The 22,114-nt window shown below is 37.5% G+C and overlaps 1 protein-coding gene across 11 annotated transcripts in view; it reads right to left on the reverse strand.

Annotated features, from left to right (window-relative positions):
- The window catches only part of RBM41 (RNA binding motif protein 41), a 67,480-nt gene extending 46,776 nt beyond the window's left edge, over positions 1 to 20,704 (reverse strand). For 5 of the 11 annotated variants that reach the window (XM_055377062.2, XM_055377058.2, XM_031005972.3 and 2 more), the window contains exons 1-6: positions 20,606 to 20,704; positions 19,911 to 20,046; positions 17,797 to 17,913; positions 17,009 to 17,201; positions 16,500 to 16,704; positions 14,547 to 14,618 (exon numbers count right to left, since the gene is read on the reverse strand). In XM_055377062.2, coding sequence (XP_055233037.1) covers positions 14,547 to 14,618; positions 16,500 to 16,704; positions 17,009 to 17,201; positions 17,797 to 17,913; positions 19,911 to 20,046; positions 20,606 to 20,636 — 754 coding nt within the window. In that variant the 5' untranslated portion in view covers positions 20,637 to 20,704. Of the gene's footprint in view, positions 1 to 13,650; positions 13,686 to 14,546; positions 14,619 to 16,499; positions 16,705 to 17,008; positions 17,202 to 17,796; positions 17,914 to 19,575; positions 19,878 to 19,910; positions 20,047 to 20,605 lie in introns of those variants that run through there. The other 6 variants (XM_055377063.2, XM_063703069.1, XM_055377060.2 and 3 more) reach the window with 4 other exon arrangements.
- Positions 20,705 to 22,114: the final 1,410 nt, after the last annotated feature.

Below are 22,114 nucleotides of genomic sequence, written 5' to 3' on the forward strand. Positions count from 1 at the left end.
CTACTAAAAATACAAAAATTAGCTGGCCGTGGTGGCGCATATCTGTAATCTCAGCTACTTGGGAGGCTGAGGCATGAGAACTGCTTGAACCCAGGAGGCGGAGGTTGCAGTGAACCAGGCCACTGCACTGCGGCCTGGGTGACAGGGGAAGACTCTTTGTCTCAGAAAAAAAAAAGGATTTATTAATCAAAGCACAAAACCACTAAGTATAAAGAAAAAATTAATAAATTTTATTACATAGAGATCAACAACTGTTGTTCACCAAAAGATACCATAAAGGCAGTGAAATGATAAACTACAGAATTGGAATATACATTTTCAACATATATTACCAACAAAGAACAAGTATCCATAATAATAAAAAGACTGGTACAAATATATAAGAAAATGCACCTATGATTAGAGAAAAATTGGATACAGAGTATTCAGGATGTATAACCTCAACACTTTCCTACCTCCTTCCTTCCTGTAGAGAGGTGGCAATAACCGAGATGTGCTATATCTTAGTGCTTTGGTGTTCACCCATTGGTTATTTTGTCTTTAAAGTTATTTATCTGCTGACTTCAAGATTCACAAGCTATTGTTTTGATAGATGCCTAAAGTGACCTCTGAACCAAGACTGCATCTGGACAAAGATACAAACAGATGGAAAGACATTCAGATAGTAAATAGGCATTTTCACATTTGCTAAATGGGCAAAAGAACTGAATAGCCATTTCACAAAGCAGGCTGTCCAAATGGCCAGTCAATGTGTAAGAAGGTATCCAACATCACTAGTTATCAAGAATGAAATTAAAACCACAATGAAACAAACAAACAATATAGGCTCAGACTCTTAAAATGACATCCTGAAAGGTACACACACACACACACACACACGAACACGAAGGCAGGGGAACTGTTCGGGGAACTGTTCTAAAGCAAACTAAGTGTAATGTGTGATCTCCAATTGTATTCTGGATTTATAATTGAGAAACCTGATTGCAACATTAGAGAAGCAATGTTAAATTTCTTAAGAGTGATCATTATACTGTGATTGCACCGGAGAATGCCTTTGTTCTTAGGAGATACACAATTAAGTATTTAGGAGTAAATCCTTCTTATTTCTGAAACTTACTCCAAATAGTTTATCAGTAAACAAACTACATACACATACACTCATATGGAGGAAGAGAGGTAAAGCAAATGTGGCAAGTTGTCAACAGTTGGTGAATGCAGGTGAAGGGTGTGGGTGTATTCTTTCAACTTTTCTCCACATTTGATATTTTCCAAAATAAAAGGTTGAGGAAAATAACACTTGACTAAAGGCTTTAAAAAAAGTAACATAAATTGGCCAGGTGTGGTGGCTCATGCCTATAACCCCAACACTTTGGGAGGCTGAGGTGAGTGGATCACTTGAGGTCAGGAGTTCCAGACTAGCTTGGCCAACATGGCGTGTGCCACTGTCCCTGGTGAATATTTTGTATTTTTAGTCTGCACTAAAAATATAAAAATTAGCCAGGGGTGATGGCAAACGTCTGTAATCCCAGCTACTCGGAAGGCTGAGGCACGGGAATTGCTCGAACCTGGGAAGTGGAGGTTGCAGTGAGCTGAAATCATGCCCCTGCACTTTAGCCTGGGCGACACAGCGGACCCTGTCTCAAAAAAAAAGAAAAAAAAAAGTAACATAAATAAATGTTAACTAATAATAAAGGGAAAAAAGCACAACAAAATACAAGTAAATACTCATCAGATTAGAGTCTGACGATACCCGTTGTGGACAAGGATGTAGAGCAACCTAAACATTTCCACATGGCTGGTGGAATTTTAACTTGGGGGAATCCCTTCAGAAATTAGTTAACAGCTATTAAAGTTGAAGACATGTGAACACTTCACCACCCAATTCCACTCCTAGATATATACCCTGAGAAACTCCTGCACACGTGTCCCAGAAAACATGTACAAGAAAGATCACAGTGGCAGAAGTGATATATACAGCCCCCCAAATGGAAACAACCCAAACGTGCAACTACAGTAGAACGGATAAACTATGGTATGTTCATATAAAGGAATACTATACTATACTTCAATGAAAATGAACTATGGCTACACATAGCAATATGTACGAATATCTCAAATATAATTGCCAGAAAACACCACAATATTGAGTAGAAAAGGAAGACCCAATAGAATACATACAGTATAATTCACTGACACAATGCTTAAGCACAGGCAAAACCAAACCAGACTGTCTAGTGCTGCACGTATGGGTGGTAAAGATATAAAGAAAAATAAGGAAATTATCACAAGTTAGGGCAGTAGTTATATCTAGTGGGAAGAGGGTTGTGATTTGTGAGGGACATATGGGGATTTTTGGAGTATCGGCATGTTCTGTTTCTTGATCTGATTAAAAATGTTTTAAGTGCTGTTTGTCATGATCTATCTCACTATAAAGAGATCGTTTGCAAAAAAAGTGAATGAGAGGTGAACAAGTGGCAATAAGTAAATGTACTGGGTTAAATAGAATCCTCACAAAATTCATGTCTACCCAGAACCTAAGAATATGACCTTATTTGGAAATAGGGTCTTTGCAGATATAATTAGTTAAGGTGAAGTCACAGGGTAGGCTCTGAGTCCAACGACTGATGTCCTTATAAGAAGGACATGTGAAGATACAGAGACAGACACAGTCAACAACCAGAATGCCATGTGATGGCAGAGGCAGAGATTAGAGAGATAATCTAAGAACTGCCAGCAAACACCAGAAGCTAAGAAAGAGGCATGGAACAAATTCTCCCTCAGAGTCACTAGAAGGACCCAGCCTTGCCAACATCTTGATTTTGTAGCCTCCACAACTGTGAGGGAATAACTTTCTGTTGTTTTAAGCCATTCACTTTAAGCAGCATCTTACTTCCCAGTACCAAAGTCTGTATTAGATTCCTAGGTCTGCCATAACAAAGTACCACTGGTACTGGGAAGTAAGATGCTGCTTTAACAAATACCTAAAAATGTGGAATTGGATTTAGAATTGGGTAATGAGTAGAGGCTGGAAGAATTTTGAGCTGCTTGATGGTAAAAGCCTATATTACATTGAGGAGATTGTTGGTAGAAATACGGATGTTAAAGGCAATTCTGGTAAGGGCTCAGAAAGAAGTAAATAGACAGTAGAGAAAGCTTCTATTACCTTAGAGAATATATGTGTTCATGATTACATACACGTAATCATGAACAAAATGTTGCTAGAGGTATAAATGTTAAAGGTACTTCTGGTAAGGCCTTAGAAGGAAATGATGAACATGTTATTAGACACTGGAGGAAAGGCAATCTTTGTTATAAAGTGGCAGAAACTTGGCTGAATTGAGTTCTACTGTTGGGCAAAAAGTCTAACTTAAAAGTGACAAACTGATATTTCACTAAGGAGATGAATGGGCAAAGTGTGGAAGATGCAGGCTAGTTTCTCCCTGATGCTTATAATAAAATAAAAGAGGACAGAGGAAAATTGAAGAAGGAACTGTTAATAAAAAAGGGGACAACACCTGATGATTGGGAAAATTCTCAGCCTATACAGATAGCGTGCTCTGGAAACAGGGCCAACAGTATAGATGGACAAACTTTCATTGAAGAGATTAAGTGTTAGGGTGTTAGGATCCAATCAACCACCTCAGCAGAAGCCAGGAATACAGATGGGGTTATCTAGGAAGAATCTGTAGAGAAACCTCATGTCTAATGGTGTAAATCTCTTGACATATATGAGACTGACAATGTTTTTGAGAATCTTATACCAGCAAAAACCACCAGTGCCAGCCTGGTGTGAAAGAGACAGAGACAGGACAAAGGAAGGATGATTACAAGAGCAAAGCCACAGACATAGAGGCCAGAGAGGATGGGGCTACAGCTGCCCTGATAGACTGAGTATATGGACCCAGTGGACAAAGCACTGAGCCCAGAATATTACTCACAGGCCTTGAAAACTAATGGAATTTGCCATGCTAGGCTACAAACTTGCTTTAGACCAGTAACCCCTTTATTCCCTCATTTTTGCCCTTTCAGAATGGGAATGTCTACTTTATGCCTATCCCACTATTTTATTTTGGAAGCAGATAACTTGTTTTCTAGCTCCACCAGTCTCTGGATGGAGAGAAATTTTGCCCCAGGATGGACCATATCCAGAACCTCACCCATACCTGATATAGATGATTTAGATAATGAGACTTAGGACTTTTTGAGTTGGTATTTAGATGATATTTGGGACTCAGACTTGGTGCTGGAATGGGTTAAGACTTTTGGGGATGTTACATATTTTGCACGTGGATAGATGTGAATTTTTGGCACCAGAGGGCAGACTGTACTAGGTTGAACAGTATACCTCTAAAATTCATGTCCACCTGGAGCCACAGATTGTGAAATATTTGGAAATAGGGTCTTTGCAGATGTAGTTAAATTAAGATGAAGTAATACTAGATTAGGGTGGGGCCTAAATCCAATGACTGATATCCTTTTAAGAGAGCAATGTGAAAACACAGATACATGAGAATGCTATGTGATGACAGAGGCAGAGATAGGAATTATGCATCTATGAACCAGGGAAGACCAAGAATTGCTGGCAACTACCAGAGCTAGAAGAAGTAACGAAGGATATTCTCCTAGAGCCTGCAGAGAGAGCATGGCCCTGCTGACACCTTTGATTTTAGACTTCTAGCCTCCAGAACTGTGGAGAGGATAAATTTCTGTTGTTCTAAGCCACCAGATTTATAATAATTTGTTACAGCAGCCCTAGGAAACTAATACAGAAATTATAGAAAACTCTTCTAAGAATTGTGCTGTAGAAAGGGCAAACTATTGATACATACGACAATATGAATGAATCCCAAAAACATTACGTTGAATTAAAGAAACCTTACACAAAGAACATATACTGTACAATTCCAGTTATATGAAGTTCTAGAACAAGCAAAACTAATCTATGGTGGAAAAAAATCACAACACTAGTTGCCTCTGAGAAGGTAGGATGGGAATTACTGGAAAGAAGTATGCTGAGACTTTCTGTGGTGATAGTAATCTTCTGTGTTGATAGGGGTTAGGTTACACAGATGCAGTGTGTCCTGGAGATGGTCCGATGATTGTCTTTATTCCCAATTCCATGTTCAGTGATAACATATTGGTAGCTTGAAACTGGCTATGGTGGTAATACGTACACCTTGGAAACTGGCAAATGATACAAATCAGGGCCTGTTTTCCCCGCTCCCCTCCCCTACCCCCCCGCCAGAGACCTGGTTGTTAAACATTTACCAGTATATCACTACAGATTTATACACTGGTCAAAAGTCAGCAAATGAACACTTAAAAGATCTTTACATTTAACAGCTTGCAAATTTTGCAACAAAAGAAAAATCATTAATAAATATTTAACTCTAATTAACAGTATACATGCTGAAGTATTTCGGGGGAAGGAATTTACATCAGCGGTTTTCTAAAATACATTAATAAAGATGGATTGATAGATGGGTATGGGTATAGATAGATTTGTGATAAGGCAAAATATTAATGGTAGATTCCAGATGGTAATATAATGGTTCTTTGTGATAAAATTCTTTCATCTTTTCTGTGTGTTTGAAAATTTTCACTGAAAACAAAGAATAGAAAAAACCTTTTCCCATTAGGATATCAAAAATATCAACATATTATGTTATCTATTTAATATTATCTTTTTTAGGGCTTAAATTTTTACATTTCAACTTTTTAAACGAACTGCTACTTATTATGGTATACAGTAAAAGAAGAAGATCTTGTCAAAGGCCTTTTCTGCATCTATTGAGATAATCATATGGTTTTTGTCACTGGTTCTGTTTATATGCTGGATTACGTTTATTGATTTGCATATGTTGAACCAGCCTTGCATCCCAGGGATGAAGCCCACTTGATCATGGTAGATAAGCTTTTTGATGTGCTGCTGGATTCGGTTTGCCAGTATTTTATTGAGGATTTTTGCATTGAATAAAAACTCTCAATAAATTAGGTATTGATGGGACATATCTCAAAATAATAAGAGCTATCTATGACAGACCCACAGCCAATATCATACTGAATGGGCAAAAACTGGAAGCATTCCCTTTGAAAACTGGCACAAGACAGAGATGCCCTCTCTCACCACTCCTATTCAACATAGTGTTGGAAGTTCTGGCCAGGGCAATCAGGCAGGAGAAAGAAATAAAGGGTATTCAATTAGGAAAAGAGGAAGTCAAATTGTCCCTGTTTGCAGATGACATGATTGTATATCTAGAAAACCCCACCATCTCAGCCCAAAATCTCCTTAAGCTGATAGGCAATTTCAGCAAAGTCTCAGGATACAAAATCAATGTGCAAAAATCACAAGCATTCTTATACACCAATAACAGACAAACAGAGAGTCAAATCATGAGTGAACTCCCATTCACAATTGCTTCAAAGAGAATAAAATACCTAGGAATCCAACTTACAAGGGATGTGAAGGACCTCTTCAAGGAGAACTACAAACCACTGTTCAATGAAATAAAAGAGGATACAAACAAATGGAAGAACATTCCATGCTCATGGGTAGGAAGAATCAATATCGTGAAAATGGCCATACTGCCCAAGGTAATTTACAGATTCAATGCCATCTCCATCAAGCTACCAATGACTTTCTTCACAGAATTGGAAAAAACTACTTTAAAGTTCATATGGAACCAAAAAAGAGCCCGCATTGCCAAGTCAATCCTAAGCCAAAAGAAAAAGCTGGAGGCATCACACTACCTGACTTCAAACTATACTACAAGGCTACAGTAACCAAAACAATATGGTAGTGGTACCAAAACAGAGATATAGACCAATGGAACACAACAGAGCCCTCAGAAATAATGCCGCATATCTACAACTATCTGATCTTTGACAAACCTGACAAAAACAAGAAATGGGGAAACGATTCCCTATTTAATAAACAGTGCTGGGAAAAGTGGCTAGCCATATGTAGAAAGCTGAATCTGGATCCCTTCCTTACACCTTATACAAAAATTAATTCAAGATGGATTAAAGACTTACATGTTAGACCTAAAACCATAAAAACCCTAGAAGAAAACCTAGGCAATACCATTCAGGACATAGGCACGGGCAAGGACTTCATGTCTAAAACACCAAAAGCAATGGCAACAAAAGCCAAAATTGACAAATGGGATCTAATTAAACTAAAGAGCTTCTGTACAGCAAAAGAAACTACCATCAGAGTGAACAGGCAACCTACAGAATGGGAGAAAATTTTTGCAATCTACTCATCTGACAAAGGGCTAATATCCAGAATCTACAATGAACTCAAACAAATTTACAAGAAAAAAACAAACAACCCCATCAAAAAGTGGGCGAAGGATATGAACAGACACTTCTCAAAAGAAGACATTTATGCAGCCAAAAAACACATGAAAAAATGCTCATCATTACTGGCCATCAGAGAAATGCAAATCAAAACCACAGTGAGATACCATCTCACACCAGTTAGAATGGCAATCATTAAAAAGTCAGGAAACAACAGGTGCTGGAGAGGATGTGGAGAAATAGGAACACTTTTACACTGTTGGTGGGACTGTAAACTAGTTCAACCATTGTGGAAGTCAGTGTGGTGATTCCTCAGGGATCCAGAACTAGAAATACCATTTGACCCAGCCATCCCATTACTGGGTATATACCCAAAGGATTATAAAACATGCTGCTATAAAGACACACGCACACGTATGTTTATTGTGGCACTATTCACAATAGCAAAGACTTGGAACCAACGCAAATGTCCAACAATGATAGACTAGATTAAGAAAATGTGGCACATATACACCATGAAATACTATGTAGCCATAAAAAATGATGAGTTCATGTCCTTTGTAGGGACATGGATGAAGCTGGAAACCATCATTCGCAGCAAACTATCGCAAGGACAAAAAACCAAACACCGCATGTTCTCACTCATAGGTGGGAATTGAACAATGAGAATACATGGACACAGGAAGGGGAACATCACACACCGGGGCCTGTTGTGGGGTGGGGGGAGGGGGGAGGGATAGCATTAGGAGATATACCTAATGTTAAATGACGAGTTAATGGGTGCAGTACACCAACATGGCACATGTATACCTATGTAACAAACCTGCACGTTGTACACATGTACCCTAAAACTTAAAGTATAATAAAAAAAGAGGAAAATCTAAATGTATTATTTGTTCAAGTAGCTAATCAATTGAAAGACATTTTTCATTTTTATCATTTTCTTTAGATAGTTCATGGTAAGCGTATGTAGACTATGGAGTCTGACAAGTATACAAGTCATGTTAAAACCCTAAAAAGAAAGAAGCAATACTGGGGATGACTGAAGTTATTTGGAAGATAAAAGGGATAGGATCCAGCACAAAATTATACACATTAGCCTTAAGCAGAAAGGACTTCCCTAGCACTGAGTCAAGAGAGAAGAAAACAAGGGTGAGGATACAGAAGTTAGCAGAGCATGAAGCAGGAAATGGATGAAAGTTCTTGCTGATGGCAGTTTCCTTTGAAATAGGATGGAAGACTGTTAAAAATGACAAAATAGTAGGAAAGGAAAGAGTAATGAGGATTTAAAATAGTATTTATAAGGAATGAAATAGTGAGCTGACTAGGGACTAGGAGATAGATTGTTGAACAAGGGAGAGGCTCTAACCAATAACAGAGACGAGAAAGTTGTAGAGGCTATAATCAACAAAGTTATGATTTCTTTCTAGCAATGCCCAGAAGCCATGATGTAGAAATAGAGAAGGCAATTAGTTTGGTTGATTTGAGTTTGAGGTTTTGCTGGGTGGATGTGATACATAGACAAGGAAGCAAAGAGAATGATTCATTGTCAAGATGGGTGGTTAAATAATGGATGATAGGGTCTAAGTGAGATTTGAAAGGAAGAAGAAATAGAAAGGGACTGACAGATTGGGAGAAAATTAAAAGGTCAAGGAACTGGAGATATAAACAGGGTTGAAGAGATGGTATGTGAATTTAAGAGAGTTATGCGAGCCAGAAGGATAAGAGAAAGGTTGTAGTCAGAGAGTACCATACTATAGTTGAAGATTTCAGAGGAAATATATTTCTAGAGATAATATATGTTTCTTTCTCACTGATTCAAGGTTAGAAAATGGGATATGTATAACTCCAGAAAAGTTTGTCTCGAGATATAGTAAAATCACACTTAGTAAACCAATAAATCTTTTCCAATCACATATACAAGTGCTGTGGACAAAAGTACAGACTTTTGTGTAAGGACAAACATGGATTTAAGTCCCAGCATGGCCACTTAATAATTGTGATCTTAAGAAAATCACTTATGCCCCCTGAAGCTCAATTTCATTTTCTGTAAATTGGGTATAATACTGTACTATCTCATAGGGTGCTGTAAGGTTTAAACGTGATAATTTACAAAAATACTTAGCAAGGACTGGCACAAATAAGTCCTCAAAATTAGTAGCTATTGGGACTTGTTTCTGGGTAAGATGAAGTTAGCACACTTCACTCCGTGACTCCCATTGAATAAAGTTATAAAACCTGGAGAGAATGTATGGTACATTTAAATGCTATGAAGAGTGAATGGCAGCAGGAGGAAGGGGTAAGAAACCAAGAATTTGAACTAACAAAGAACTCATGCGCAGAAGAGACATGGCATAATCAAATTGCTGAAAATAAAGAGGAAAAAAACATTTTAAAAAGCCTCTTACATTTATGGTAAATTGATTTTTCACAAAGATATTAAGACAATTCAATGAAAAAGAATAGTCTTTTCAACTAAAGGCACCAGGACAATTGGCTATCCATATGCTAAGAGATGAATGTAACTCAAACAGTGAGGTTTGTAGCATTTTGACTTTCCATCATCCTATCTCCCCTTCTCTAGCTTTGCAGTAGCCTTGAAAACCAACAACCTTGCAACAACAGAAGCTGCAAAAACCAGCAGCCTATCTGAAACTGGAGTGGCAGACCAGCTCTGGAGCACCATAAAAGCCCCATCCTTGGAGAATTTTCACTATTTTACCTGGATGGAACTATTTGACCTGCCTGGCACTTCAATGAAAAGCCACATTCTGAGATGTAATTGGTATGACAATTACAGCAGAAAGTATGGGAGGTAGAGAACAGCTAAACAAAGTTTTTTAATATAATTGAAATTAAGTTGGTTTTAATACAAATTAATTTATTTAAGCCAAGAGGTTAATTGTAATCCCCAGAGCAACCACTAACACACACACACATACACAAAAATAGTAAAAGAGGCAAGAAGTTAATTAAAATGGCACACTGGAAAAATCTATTTAACATAAAAGAAGGAATAAATGGAGGAACAGAGGAACAAAAAAGATACAAGAGAAACAGAAAACAAAAAGCAAAATAGCAGATGTAAATCCTTAACAGACTCTAATTAAATACATTAAAATAAATGAACTAAACTCTCCACTCAAAAGGCAGAGATTGAAATAATTGATTAAAAAGAGAAAATATAATCCAAACTATTTGCTGTCATGAGACACACTTTAGGTTCAAAAACAAATAGATTAAAAGCAAAAAGATGGAAAAAGATGTCCCATACAAATAAGAACCAAAGTGGAGCTGAGTTTTAGAAATTTGAGTCTTCTTTCTGTTTAACTTGATCAGTCTAGCTAAGGGATTACACATTATTTGATCTTTTCAAAGAACTAACTTTTGGTTATGTTGTTGACTTCCTCTATTATTTCCCCTATGTCATTTATTTTTGCTCCATTTTTTATTATTTCTTTTCATCAGCTTGATTTGGATTTAGTTTGCTCTTCTTTTAATAAGTTCTTAAGGTGGAGATTTCAGTTATTAATTTGAAATCTTTTTTCTTTATTAATATGGGCATATACAACTATGGGCATTACAGCTAAATATCCCCCTAAACACTGATTTTATTTTACTCCATAAGTTTTTGGCATGTTGTGTTTTAATTTACCTCAAAATATGTTCTAATATTCCTTTTGATTTCCTTTTAATTCATTGACTGTTTGGTAGAGTGTTAATTTCCACATATTTGTAATTTTCCTAAATGTCCTTCTGTTATTTATTTCGAATTTCATTCCATTGTGAACAGAAGTGGCAAGAGTGGGCATCCTTGTCTTATTTTTGATCTTTGGGGAAGAATTTCAACTTTTCACCATTAATTATGAGGTTAAGTATTAACACACGAATGTGGCCAATTGATTTCTGACAAAAATGCAAAGGCAAGTAAATGGAGAAAGGATACTCTTTTAACAGTTGGTTCTAAAACAACAGGACATTTGAAGCCAAAAAAAAAAAAATAAGTGAACTTTAACCTAAACTTCATACCTTATATAAACATCAAGTCAAAATGGATCATAGATCTAAATGTAAAATGTATAACTGTATAACTATCAGAAGAAAACATAGGAAAATATCTTTTTCATGAACAGGTAGAGTTGTTAGATACATATAAATGCACATACATAAAAGGCAACCCATGAAAGGATCAACTGATAAACAAGATTTGAAACAAGACTTGAAAACATTTTCTCTGAGGTAAAAGACTTATACACTGAAAACTACAAAATGTTGCTGAAAGGAATTAAACAAGACACAAATAAATAGACACCCCATGTTCATGACTTAGAAGACAATACTGTTAAGACATCAATACTAACCAAAGTGATATACAGATTCAATGTAAGTCCTACCAAAACGTCAATAACATTTTTTTTACAGGAATAGAAAAATCCATTCTAAAATTCATATGGAATCTCAACCAATCCCCAAATATCCAAAACAATTTTGAAAAAGAACAAAGTTGGAGTTCTCACACTTCCTGATTTCAAAACTTACTACAAGGTTACAGTAATTAAAACAGTGTGGTACTGGCATAAAGACAGGTATATATAGTCAAATGATTTTTGAATAGGGTGCCAGGATCATTCAGTGTGGAAAGAACAGTCTTTTTTCAACAAGTGGCACTGGGAAAACTGAATATCAACATGAAAATAATAAAGCTGAATTTTTACCTTAATACCATATACGAAAATTAACTCAAAAGGTTCAAAGACCTAAACATGAGAGCTAAAGCTATAACACTCTCAGAAGATAACATAAGGAAAAGCCTTCATTTCATAACAATGGATTTGGCAATGATTTCTTGGATATGACACCAAAAGCATAGACAACAAAAGAAAAAAATCAACAAATTGGACTTCATCAAAATTAAACACTTTGTGCATCAAAGGACAGAGTGAAAAGGCAATTCTTGGAATAGGAGAAAATATTTGCAAGTCATATATCTTATAAGGAATTAATATACAGAATATATATAGAACTTCTACAACTCAACAACAAACCAGAAACTTATTTTAAAAATGGACAAGAGATCTGAACAGATACATCTCCAAAGAAGATATACAAATGGCCAAAAAGCATGTGAAAAGATGCTCAACAGCACTAATCATCAGGGAAATTGAAATCAAAACCACAATAAGATACCATTTCATACCCATTAGGACGGCTATTATTTTTTAAGAAAATAGTAAGTGTTGCCAAGGGTATGGAGAAACTGGAACTCTTATCTTGTGCATTGCTGGTGAGAATGTAAAATGGTACAGTCTCTATGGAAAATGATATGGCAGTTTCTCAAAAAAATTACATGTAGAATTAAGATGTGATCCAGCAATTCCATTTCTGAGTATATACCCACAATAATTGAAAGCAGGTATTCAAACAGGTATTTGTATACCCATGTTCGTAGCAGCATTATTCACAAAAGCTAAAACATGGAAACAACTTAAGCATCCATCAATTGATAAACAAAATGTGCTATATACATACAATGGGATATTATTCCACCTTAAAAAGAAAATTCTGACACATGCTACAACTTAGATGAATCTTGAAGATATTATGCTAACTAAAGCCAGTCACAAAAGGACAAATATTGTATGATTCCACTTATATACCGAGAGTAGTCAAATTCATAGAAACAGAAAGTAGGATGGTGGTTGCCAGAGGCTGGTGGGGATGGAGAAAACGGGGAGTTAGTATCTAATAAGTACAGAGTTTCAGTTTGGGAAGATGAAAAATTTCTGGAGATGGATGGCTGTGATAGTTGCAGAACAATGTGAAAGTACTTAATGCCATAGAACTACACACTTAAAAATGGTTTAAATGGTAAATTTTATGTATATTTTACCACAATAAAAAAAGTTTGCCCTGCAAAAGACACTGTTAAGAGAATGAAAAGACAAGCTACAGACTGGGAAAAAATGTGTGAAAATCACATATCCAACAGAAGATTGTGTTTAGAATATACAAAGAACTCTCAAAAGTCATCAGGAAGAAAATAAACAACCCAATTATAAAACAGCAAAAGATTTGAACAGACACTTTAGCAAACAGGATATAAGGATGGCAAATAAGCAAATGAAAGATGTTCAACATCATTAGCCATTAAAGAAATGCAAATTAAAACTACAATGAGGTACCACTTCACAGCTATTGAAATAACCAAAATAAATACTGACAATACCAAGTGCTGACAAAGATGTAGAGCAACTCGAACTCTCATACATTGCTGGTGAAAATGCAAAATGGTACAGCCACTCTGGAAAATGGTTTGGCAGTTTCATATAAAGTTAAATGTACACTTACCATATGACCCAGTAATCCCACTTCTAGATATTTACCTTAGAGAAATAAAAACTTATGTTCACAAAAAAACCTGTACAAGAACGTTCATATCAATATTATGCATAGCCATCATAACCTGGAAACAACCTGAATGCACTTCAATGGGTGAATGGATAAACAAACTTTGGAATGTCCATATGATGAAACACTACTCAACAAAATGAATGAACTATTGATACACGCAACAACTCAAATGAGTCTCAAAGGCATTATGCTGAGTGAAAGAAGCCAGTCTCACAAGGTTACATGTTGTGTGATTCCATTTACATGACATTTTCTAAAAGATAAAACTGCAGTGATGGAAAACAGTCAGTGATTGTCAGGAATTATGGTGGGTTGGGAATGATTATAAAGGGACAGCATGAGGGAGTTTTTTAAGGTGATGAAGCTATTCTCTTTCTTGATTGTGGTGGCGGTTACATGAATCTACATGATTTACAATTCACAGAATTGTACACCAAAAAAGAAGAAGCCCCATGCAATTTTATTGGAAGTTCATTTCAAAAGTAAGAAAATATTAGCTATCATATCATCATCATCATCATCAATAATTATACTTTACTGATTAATAAAAATATTCAGAATTATTTGTGAAATGGGATCTAAAAATCATTAAGGTCAATTTATGTCTGGTACAATAATTTAAATGTATAGAGAAAAAACAACAGCAGTAAATGTAAAAGCTTTACAACTTCTACTAACTCCTCTCTTTAATATTCTGTATCAGGATAATATGCTCCCTCTGGATCATTTCCTATAAACATTGTCATATACTGAATATGGAATTAAATAAGTGCTCAACTGGGACCCTAGGTTACATTCCTAAATCTAACACTATAAGAAAACTCTCGACTTGCCTTTTGTGCCTAATTTTATCTTCCTCTTCATTGAGGTCATGTACTTGTCTGCACTTGTCTTTTTGTGGTATGCTGTGAAGGTTTAAAGCAAGGAGTTTCAAAGATAGGAAACAGAACAGATTCACACACCACCCACCCTCCACCCCAAATACCAGGTACTGCTCTAAGTGATTTACACGTATTCTCTCACTTAATCCTCTTAGTAACCCTGTAACATAGCTACTATTAATATTCTCATTTTACAGATGAAGATACTGAAGCATAGAGAGGTAACTTGCCTAGCATCTCATAGCTAGTTAAGTGGGGGAGCCAGGATTTTCCCAGGCAGTCTGCCTCCAGAGCCCATGTTCTTAATCATTATGCTAAATGTCTCTCCACAAAAGGTTATTCATTTGTTCATTCATTCCTTCCTTCACCACTGCTCTGCCATGTCTATGATCTTTCTATCTCTAACAAATCATTCATCCATTCTCACGGCCTTAACATGTTATCTAAGGATAGATGATTCCCAGTTCTATATATCCAGTTCTGACCTCTCTCCTGAGCTTCACTGCTGCATTTCCAACTGTCTCCTCAACATCTGCATTTGATGATCCTGCCATTCTCACAAATTCCACGTTTAAAATCAAACTCATCATCCTTCCTCAAAATTTCCCCATAAAGGCTTTCTTAATTTTGCCAATTGGTAAGTCACACAGCCTTGAAACCTCTGGATTATCTTTGACACATACCTCTGCATTGACCTCCCTCCTTCATTTTCAGTCAACGAGTTTTATTAGTTCTTCCCTTATAAACCTACCTCTCTCCAATTTCACTGCTATCACTCTAGACCAAGTCTTCATGCCTAAATGACTGTAATATCTCCTATCCATTCTGCCTGCTTCCAGTTCTTCCTCTCTCTAATCCTATTTATTGACCGCCAGATTAATAATTTTCAAATATGGCTTTTATCATGTCACTTCTGGTTCAAAAACCTTCAACCATATTGAAACTAACTGATAACTAACTCTGTATAAGTCTATACTAGTTACCAAATACAGTTCAAAATTTTTAGCTACCTTTCTAACCTTGTCTCACATCTCCTCCACAGTTAGCACACTCCCTAGTGCTCACACCATCTGTTGCAACTGAAATGTCATTACCTCTCTTTTCTAAAGAATAGGTAGTATTAAAAGAACATTTAAATCTTACCTCCTCTGAGAGGCCTTCTTCAATCACACCAATACACAGTGGCCTTTGCCTCCTCTGAACTCCAACAACACTTAACAAATGTATCTAGTATTGTCACTAAATGTTACATGTTTATCTCTCCAACCAGACTATACTTGGCACAAGGTGAGGAACCATTTCTTAAACTTCCATGCACCTTCCACAGCGTCTAGTAAAACTTATCTGTCAAACTAAATCCTTCTGGTTAAGATACATACTATTTATCTATATATTTTGTGCTAATTTGTAGTTCAGCCTAAAGACCCTTCACAATCTAGCTTCGCCTCCCCTTCCTTCCAGTGTCACCTCCTGTCATTCCCTGCCACTTCTTCTACTCCTGCCACGTTAAACTTCTCATTGTTCCTTAGACACACAGGGTTCTTTCATAATCCTGTTGCTATTTACTACCTTTAATCTCCATTCCCCTTTATTTACCTGACAAATGCCCATTGATCCATCAGGAGTTAGTATAAATGTCAACTTCTGACTCCCCCAACTAGACTTAGATGCTCTGTGTTCTGCACTACCTCAGCATTTTATTCAAATCTCTATAATAGCAGTTTCCATGTTGTCATGCAACTAACTGTGCACATATTTGTCTCTCTTATGGTATTATACATTTCTCAAAAGTAGTGACAATTTGTCTTTCCCCTATTCCCTTCACTAACTCTTCATATTTAATGCCCTGCTGTTTAATCTTTCTCTCAGTGAAAGAATATATCAAAGTCAGTGGGGATCACATACCTTGGTAATAAAGAGCCTTAAGGAAGGAGTGACGATCAGCTCCCTGAAATAAAGACTTTTCTATTTCCATTTCTCGCCGGGTCAGCTGTTTGCTCTTTGCAAATCTCTGTGGCAGGCAAAGAATGCGCTGACGCTCCGAGATCCTTTCTTCAATATCTTGAAGACGGTTCTGTATTGCTTCAGGAGTTGCCCTCAGTTTTGTCTTCTGAAACCAGAGGAATGAGATGGCATGTATCATAGAGGGCACAACCTGAACATGATGATCTGGTATCTCAAGTAAAAAGATGACGTGGGCCCAGAAATGAATGTTTACAGAAAGTGTTAGCTAAGAAGTTAAAGAACAGCTTCTCTTTTACCAATGTCTGCATTCTAAAAATCAAAGAAGATTCAGACACCAAGCTCAGTTTTGTGAGAACTAGAAATGAAAAGGCTCTCAGTGCTAAAATGAAGATATTTTGCTCTGTTTCTTTGAGGAGAAAAACAAACAAAAAAAACATTACCCCACTCACCTTTTCACCAGAAACATGGCTCTTCCAGATCAAGATTTCTGTTTCATTAAGCCCTAATTCCCTGAGAGAAGCAGTTTCCTGGTCCTTCTCATGCAGTGTCTGGAATTGGGACAAAGTCATAGTCCCAGCTGCTTCCTTCCCAAAGGGCTTGTACATAGTACCAGGAGCAAAGCTCTCTTTCTTAGACATACATCTGCAAAACATGCAGGAGGAGAGTAAGAACATCTTGAGGTTACTATCATTCACAAAAATGGAGGTTCAACACTGTAAGAGGTACAATGAAACTCACTAGCAAATTTTCTCTTACTTCTTATTTCTAAGCTGAAGCACCACTGCAACAAAATGGAACTCCATCAATAGTGCCGTCATCCAGGAATAATAAACTAAATCAACAAATATTTATTGAGTACTTACTATGCATCAGATACTCTGCTAGGTACTAAGGATTTAATAGCTTTATAAAAAAGATAAAAATGGCTCCTGCTTTTGTGGAAAAACAGTGGAACAGAGGCAAGTAAACAGGCAATGATAATATTGGGTTACAAGTGCTATGATAAGGGAAATATGGGATGCTGTAGGAGGACATAAAATAGGTACTTGGCCCAGACTTAGTGAGATATGGGAGGCTTCCCAGAGGAAGAGACACAGAATTAAAACCCTACCTAATACATTGAAGTCTAACAAAGAAAGGGAGGTGGGAGAGGAACATTCCATCTAGGCTTTAAGAGAGATCTGTCACCTGGAGGTAAGAGTCTATGATACTCTCCGTTTGCAAAATCAATACCTACTCCTCAATGGAGACAGAAGTATCAAGTTGATGCTGAAGGAGGCTTTTCAGCTGCCTCTCCCCTTCTGTTTCCAGCTCCTCCAGGACATGCTCATCACTCTTCACACAGCTGTTTACCCTGGAGTAGACATAAGAATATATACAGAAAACGGAAGAGACTGTGAGTCTCAAAATATATTCCTTATCTATATTATCTACCATTACTGACCCCATTTATTCAAAGACACTTCTCCAACAATTCATTGCCCTTTACCATTTAGTCCATGAACACTTACTAAATACCTGCTTACACAGAAGGCACTATGCTAGGTACTGAGGGAAGTCAAAGGTGTTTAAGACATAGTCCCTATCCTCAAGAAGCCCACAATCTATTTAGGGAGAAGAAGCGTGTGTTTATGTGTTGTGTGCATGTGCCTTGGCGGCGGGGGGAGGAGAGAATAATAACACATAGAAGCATATGCGAAATTAGTAGAAATTCACAGAAGAGAAAATTGGGAGATAAAGGTGGTAAAAGAAGACTTCAGAAAGGTACTTTTAAGCTGACATTCAAAGGTGTGTGATGAAGAAAAGGAGAACAGGGAAAGAGTACAAAGGGACAGTAATATATACTGAAGGATAATAAGAAGTAGTAATTTATCAAACAGTTAAGTGACACAGTGCAAGTGATGGTTTAGACAGATGAATGTGGTTATAATATGCCATAGAGATTCAAAGGGAAGAAAAAAGAAGAACTAGTTACGAAACTACTGAAGTAAAAGGTGATGAAGGTCTAGACTGAAATGGTAATAGTGAAAATGGAAAGAAAGGGTTAGATGAGAGAGGCATTTTGGAGGCAGAGGCAAGGAAGTCAAAGATAATCCCAAAATTTCAGTCTGTGTAACTGAGAGAACAATGGTACCAATGAAGGAAAGACAAAGCTCCAGATGGAATAAATGATTTGGGAAAGGGAAAGTCAGTATTGTTTTAGCCACACTGAGTCTAGTAGCTTTTACAATAGAAACGCCAGCATGAAGTATCAGGAATACTTCAAATACATGACTAGGAACATTTTGTTTAGGGATAAATTCATATGTACTAGAAACAATTTGCTTTTTTAAAAGCAAGGGAATTAGTAACACAAAATTCCGGATAGTGGTCACCTCAAGGGGGAACGAAGGGAGGGAAGAGACACAGTAGACTTCTAAGGGACTGGCAATGTCCTATTTCTTAAGCTTGTAGTGGATGCGAACCTTTATTATTCTTTAAGCTGTATGTATACATTATACATTATTTCGTATGGAGGAGATATCATAAAAAAATGTTAAAGGTTAGTTTCAGGCAGGCAAAGTCAGAAACGGTTTTTTAAAAGATGCAAGGAACTGACAGTGCAGGAAAGCATATCAGTAAGAATTTTAAATGCACTGCACTATTCCAGAGTGATGATTCTACTTGCAGAGTGAATCTAAAATTAATTTAAGCCTGTCAATAGTTAGGAGGCTCAGGCCATTTAGGCTCAAGCGGCCATTTACCTCAGGACAAGTAAGGGGAACTGAGCCCAGCAATGCCTTCCACCTCCCCTCCCCCCACCCCATAAATCGAACCGCTTCGGTGCTGTCCTTCCACATTTAGAAACAAAGTACCGCTCCCTTACTTTAAGATTGGAAAGCGCTACATGGTTTCGGGGCCCGAGCAAGTAGTCTTTAACACACAGACGTTGCAGATAAATGCGCCCGCCCCGAGCCTTTCTCAGGTGGAGGTGGAGGTAGGGGAGGACGGCGAGGGGCTGGCCCGAGGTACCTACATCTCTGGCGCCAGGAATTTGTCAGCCTCAAACCGTTTTGCCCAGCTGGGTCCGGGTGAAACGACGAAGCCGCAGCACCCGGCCATCTCCCGGGGCCCGTGCCGGGAGGGCATTCCCACAGCAGCCGGCCCCGGTGGCAGCCCTTCCTGAACCTCGCTCTGCAGGCCTGTTCAGCCCGTCTCCCCTCCTCCCGTCTCCTTTGTCGTGTTCCCGCTCCCACGAAACCGCATCCTGAGAACGTGCAATACCCAAACCAGAAAGCAATAGAAGCCATTTTCAAAAGAAAAGGTAGAACAAAGCTCCCCTTGCCGCCTGCTCTTCAGACAAGTCCTTACCTCTTCATGTTTCCACAGGCCCCTACCTCCAACTTGGGTAAATAGGCCGCGGACCTCAAGTCCCAGAACTCCGCGCGGCGGACTCTAAGGGGATTGTGATGGAGCATGGGGCTCTGGGAATTGTAGTAGCACAGAGCTATGGCAACAGAAAGAGAAAGTAGATCTCAAGTGACAGGTATGCTGAACATTGTCCAAATATTTATTTTGAATTTCTCATTTAGGTTCAAAAGAAGACCCAAAATATCCAGCTCATAAAACGAGTCACCTTTGACTTCTTGATTCTCTCATCCATTACCACTAATTCCTGGCTCTTCTGTAATTTCCTTTGAACTTATCAACACTGCTTTTCTTTCAAGGATTTATCCAGCCTACCTACCGTTTCCAGTCGAGCCTCTGCTTCATCCTTCACGATGTAGCCAGAGTCATCAGACACGAGTCTGACTATATCACCTGTACTAATGGTTCTCCTCTATCAGTAACAGAGACTTGAGAGTTTTCTCCACTCAGAATCAGAAGTCTGCGTGTGTTCAGGCCCACACATGTTTTATTGAGAATTATGGTGAATCAAGAAAGAGGTATAGTATAGTGGTTAAAAGCATAGGCTCTTAGTTCCCAGAAATGGAAATGCAAATGTCTTTAAGTGTATGAAAAGATGTCCAATCTCACAAATTTTAAAGTGCACTGACTACCAGTACCTCTTAAAACTAGCAAGGTCATCAAAAACATAAGAATCTGTCACAGCCAACAGGAACCAAAGGAGTCATGATGACTAAAGTAATGCAGTATCTTGGATGGGATCCTGGAAAAGAAAAAAAGACATGAGGTAAAAACTAAGGAAATGTGAACAAACTATGGTCTTTAGCTAATAACAATGTTCGTTAGCTGTGACAAATTTATCAGAGTTATGCAAGGGAAACTGAGTTGTAGGTATGTGGAACTTTGTACTATGCAACCTTTCTGTATCTAAAACTGTTCTAGAACTTAAAGTTTATTTTTAAAAGTACACTAAACTACCATTTTTCACCTAACAGATTGGGAAAGATCCAAAAGTTTGATAACACACTTGTTTTATTGAGATTGTGGGGAAACAGGCGCTCTCAATACACTAGTGGTAGTAATATAAATTGGTACAACATCTATTGGGGGCAAATGAGGATACTACTAAAACCATAAATGTACATTCCCTTTAAAGCAGCAATTCAGTTATGAATAGAATCCTCAATACTATATATCCTCTAACCTACTATCATTCCTTGCAACATTGTTTATAAAAACAGAAATGAAAATATCCAAGAACATTCTATGAAAATGTATCATTCAATGAAAAACTATGCAGCAGTTACAAAGATGACAAAGTTCTCTATGAACTGCTACTAAACAATCTCCAAAATATAGTTAGTGCAATAGCAAGGTGCAGAACGATATGTATACTATGCTTCTATTTGCATAAAAAGGGGAGCTCTAGTCACTTAAAAACTTATATATACGTGTGTTTGCTTGTATATGCACAAAATATGTTTGGGAGAACTTACAGACAAATGATGAGTGAATGCCTCCAGGTAGGGGAACTGGATGGCTGAGGGACAAGGGCAGAAAAAATTCTTCACGTATGTTTTTGTGCCCTTTGAATTTTGAACCCATGACTACATTACCTAGTCAATACTTTTTTAATTAAAGAGAAACCCTCTTACATCTCAAGAAGCCAAAGAAGAAAAGATTGTAGGTAACGGTGGGGGGCGGGGCACACTACTTGGATTTGAATCTCACTTCTCAGTTGACAGTATAGCACGACAGGGTTTTAGAGGCAATCTGGACTTGAATTTTTGCTCTGGTAAGTTACTAGACCATGTGGGTTTCAGTAAGTTTCTTAACTGGTCTAGGCCAGTTTTCTCATCTGTAAAATGAGGATACCTCCTAAGTATAGGGTGACTGTCAAGCACATACAAAGGTATGGTTTTAAAGTTATTCCATGATTGAGTGGTAATCTATGAGTAAATAGTCAAATGTTAATCAGTAGATTTAGACTTATCCAAACTGCTTTGTATTGCCATGCTCAAGTTAGAGCAAAGGACCAAAAAGCAGCTACTGAAAAACATTGTAGAATTTCCTATCCTGAGAACTTCTATCAGATTGAAAATGTCATGGTGAGCTACTTAAGACCTGTCACATGCAAATAACTGTGCTCTTGAAGCATAAAGGTGAAT

This window comes from Gorilla gorilla, chromosome X (genome assembly GCF_029281585.2).
Source record: "Gorilla gorilla gorilla isolate KB3781 chromosome X, NHGRI_mGorGor1-v2.1_pri, whole genome shotgun sequence".
Classification (NCBI taxonomy): domain Eukaryota; kingdom Metazoa; phylum Chordata; class Mammalia; order Primates; family Hominidae; genus Gorilla; species Gorilla gorilla.